Source organism: Etheostoma spectabile, unplaced genomic scaffold (genome assembly GCF_008692095.1).
Source record: "Etheostoma spectabile isolate EspeVRDwgs_2016 unplaced genomic scaffold, UIUC_Espe_1.0 scaffold352, whole genome shotgun sequence".
Classification (NCBI taxonomy): Eukaryota; Metazoa; Chordata; class Actinopteri; order Perciformes; family Percidae; genus Etheostoma; species Etheostoma spectabile.
The window spans coordinates 1,058,885-1,063,036 of NW_022605591.1; the positions used below are offsets into that span (position 1 = coordinate 1,058,885).

General features: G+C 38.0%; 1 protein-coding gene across 1 annotated transcript in view; it reads left to right on the forward strand.

Annotated features, from left to right (window-relative positions):
- The first annotated feature begins 908 nt into the window (after positions 1-908).
- The window catches only part of trmt44 (tRNA methyltransferase 44 homolog), a 42,550-nt gene continuing 39,306 nt past the window's right edge, over positions 909-4,152 (forward strand). The window contains exons 1-4 of the mRNA XM_032511341.1: positions 909-1,649; positions 1,739-1,856; positions 3,381-3,600; positions 3,712-3,780. Of these exons, the coding sequence (XP_032367232.1) occupies positions 1,136-1,649; positions 1,739-1,856; positions 3,381-3,600; positions 3,712-3,780 (921 nt within the window). The 5' untranslated portion in view covers positions 909-1,135. The remainder of the gene's footprint in view (positions 1,650-1,738; positions 1,857-3,380; positions 3,601-3,711; positions 3,781-4,152) is intronic.

Sequence of the window (4,152 nt, forward strand, 5' to 3'; positions counted from 1 at the left end):
ATTATAGTTCCCTAACATGTTACCACTGTATATAGGTTACCCTATATTACCACCTGTATTAGAGGTTATCCTATATTACCCAACGTATTATAGGTTCCCCTATTACCAACTGTATTATAGGTTACCCTATATTACCAACTGTATTATAGGTTCCCTAATTACCACTGTAATAGTTACTATATTACCAACTGTATTATAGTTACCTATATACCAACCTTATTAGGTTATCCTATTTCCCACTGTATTATAGGTACTCCTATATTACCACTATATAATAGGTTATCCTATATTACCAACTGTATTATAGGTTACCCTATATTACCAACCGTATTAAAGGTTACGACAAAAGAAAAAAGGTGGGTTTCTAGTTATTTTGTTTTGTGGTTCAAACGAAAAAACTAATTATCAAAACATGCACGGACTAAAAACTATACACTATACAGTTCATCATAATACATAAGATTTACTATACAATCACGCATGATGTGAAAATATTGTGAATGAATGTATATAATGTATAGGGGGTGTTCTTCAACCTGAATTTACATTTTGCCTAATTATTGATACTGATGTTATTAACGTGATTAAAGAAATAGCAGCTGTCATTAGCTAGTGATGATGCTAATTAAAATAATAATAATAATAATAATACTAATGACTAATAACAGTCATGAATAAAATATCCATCTAATGTTATTGGAAATTTGTTTACGTATTGGTTAAAGGAAAAAGAAAAGTAGAGAGTAGTTATTAAAAAAAATAATCGTCCCTTTTCCTCCTAAAGTATCAATTTCCCATGTTGGCAGCTGAGGAAACCTAGACATGAGCAACAGCGCTCTCTACTGTATGACTGTAAGAATTGATATCTGTCGCCTGTAAAAACGTCATCATATAGCGACAACATTATTTTAACGTTTTTTAGTAGGATAATGTTGATAATAGAGCTCAGCATTTGCTTGTCTTTTTTTTAACATTAGGATGGGATGTAGGCAAAAGGGTGAACTAATTTTACAAGCAATTTTTATCTTAAAGAACTAGGTTTCTTTATCTACAAAATAAAAAGACCCCGGAAGTCCACTCTTCGTTTGTAAACACCGAAACACATGCGGCTTGTAGTCGTGTCTACTGCTCAGCTATGCCCAAACTGTTTGATATCAAGTTCCCCGGAGCAGGTAAGACTCTTCCCGAAGGTTTCTGGTCAGCTGTAGATGTGTGGATAAAGAAACCTCACGTTGTAAACAAGCGGCTCTGCGGAGTCACGGAGACGGAGAGTAGAGCTGTGGACAGAGAGGCTCTGCTCTTCCTGCTGGATGGTCCCCAGCATGTGTTGTCCTCCATCAGCAGCAGACCGGAGACGGACAGTAGAGCTATGGACAGAGAGGCTCTGCTCTTCCTGCTGGATGGTCCCCAGCATGTGTTGTCCTCCATCAGCAGCAGACCGGAGACGGACAGTAGAGCTGTGGACAGAGAGGCTCTGCTCTTCCTGCTGGATGGTCCCCAGCATGTGTTGTCCTCCATCAGCTGCAGCGGCAGGGCTTCACCGGGACAGACACACGAGCAGGAGAAGCACTGGTCCTTTAGTGTCAGGACATTCATTCCTAAAGTAACCCGGTATGGGACGCTTCTTCAGAAAGAGATTATATTCAAAGGTAAGAGTGGACCTGAATAAAAGGCTCTCCACCAAAACTGTTCTCTTATAATAACTTTTTTTTGTATTTAAAGCCTTTGTCCATTTAAGACTTTGACAGACAACAAGTGACCTTTCTTCCGTTTGAAGAGGATTCAGAAGGAAAGGTGTCCCTGAAGAGGGGCAACATATATCAGTTGCAGCTCCTCCATCAGGACTGTGAGGAATGGTGAGTGGGTCACTGGGCACAGTCTATCATAATAAATAATAATATCATAATAAAATGACTGCATGCCACCTCTCAGCGATACAGACAATATAATATGGCTCAATATATTTTTCTGAATGCCTTATTTTTGATGAGAAGCTTTGGGATGTTTTCAGAAATATTTATTCAGAAAATGTTCACACATTATTTTCTTGGTGTGGTTTAATGACAACATTATAAAATACACCAAAACTCAACTTTTTAGACAATTATGACGATAGATAAGAAGTCTTTGACTTATTTCCATCGTTGTCGCCTTTCACAGTTTAACAGTTACACAGGATGGTGAAAGTGTCTGACATTAGGAACTATTGAATAGCAAGTAAAAACTTGAACATGGAATCAGGATTTATTGTTAATTCATTAATTTTTTACCAAAATCCAAGGTTATATCTAGTCCAAACACTGTAAATGTTGTATCATTGTACCGCCATGCTGCTAATGAATACGTGAACTTTCTATACACTTTCTGTTTCTCCTCACATAAATACAGTGTTTCATTAGTCTATCAGTGTTAGTGTTGGTATAAAATTACTTTACGCTATCTTTCACATGAATTACAATAAAATATTGCTAATGGAGAAAATCTAGTCATGCACTTTAGAAAACACACAGGGCAGATATTCCATACAGTCAACATGCAGAAAAGTTATTCTTCTATCACAGTAAAATAAGATTGAGTAATGATTATACTGTATACAATCTTAAACACGGCCCAAAATATGAAAGAGGTACTATGCTGTATGTATTAGCAGTAGCAGTAGTAGTTGTAGTAGTAGTAGTAGTAGTAGTAGTGATACAAAGTCTGAATGTGTTGGTTATATATGTTGTAGTAGTGGGGCTTTCTAAGTGTGTTATCAAAGAACAAGAAGACTCTATTATTATACAACAGTGTAACACTTTATTACAATATTAAGTTAGGAAGGTGGAGGTTGACTGAAGTGGCAGTGATGGGTCTCAGCTACACCTCTTGTCTCTCTTCTTCAGCGGGAGCCTGTTTGTCCTTAGACATGTTTTTTAGATTTAAAATTGTGTCCTGCTTTCTAAATCTGATGGATTTATAACAGGACAGTGGGGCAGAAAGGGAAGGATTGCTAACAAACGGTGGGTATATCATGGCCGGATTTAACTGCTATGGATGTTAGCTGCCGGATGTTTATTAGTTGTCCTCATTCCTCCCACTCTCAATATCTGCGGTTTTTCTGTGCTTGAACACTACTGGGTCCATATTTGCTATGTGGTAATTTAATTAAGCTCATTCATTCATTGTAACATTAAATTTCAAAACTAAACTACTGTAGATGTTAACAATTGGTTGTGACACATGACTCCTAGGCCCTTAAGATTAGGCAGTTAAGCAGGACCCACATTAAGGCCCTTATCTTGTCAGTACTGTGCGTTTAGTAGCACACATTGTTATTTAAATAAGCACAGACTAGTTGACACAAAGAAAGCTAATCTAGATGACTTTGCTTTTATCTGCAGGGCCTTGGAGCTGCATGTTCTGGATTCAGATGCATGGTTTTCTGATGGCGTGGCGTACCCAAATCTGACCTGGCTGTCCACTGATCTTCTGCCTAAACTGGTGCGCTGGGCCACCGAGTGCAAGAGCAGCGAGTTCAGGAGCACCTTGTCTCTGCTGCCGGTGGAGAAGTACAGTGTCATGTACCAGCAGCTGAAAGAGAAGTACAAGGCCATGGTCAAGGTAATGTCCCCTCAGTGTAAGGCGGTCGTTTTCTATATGTAAACGGTTCTAAAGCTTTTAATATCATCTTCATTACTAAGTAAGTACTGACATTTTCCCCATGCTGTCTAGGTTTGGCCTGAGGTTACAGATCCTGAGAAATTTGTCTATGAGGACGTTGCCATTGCTACATATCTGCTTGTGAGTTCAAACTTGCTTTTTAATGTTTTGATATAAAAACAATCAATGATTGGTTAATCATTGATTGTTGTATTGGGTCTTGAAGATTGAAATGTGAATTGAAGAATAGGTATTTTGCCTCCTTTGTCTTTTCACACTTGTCCGTACTGTACATGTACAGTGGCACACCCATGCTAAAGTTGATTAAAAAGAGGAATGAAAAATAATCTTTTGGAAATTGATCTTAATGCCTTAATTAAAAAAAAAAGAAGGAAAAAGCCAACCTTTTAAGGACACTAATTTTCTTTGTGAATGAATAATGTTTTGTAAATAAAGCAGAGGCTGGCTCTGGGGACGTGGAATGTCACCCCTCTGTGGGGGAAGGAGCCGGAA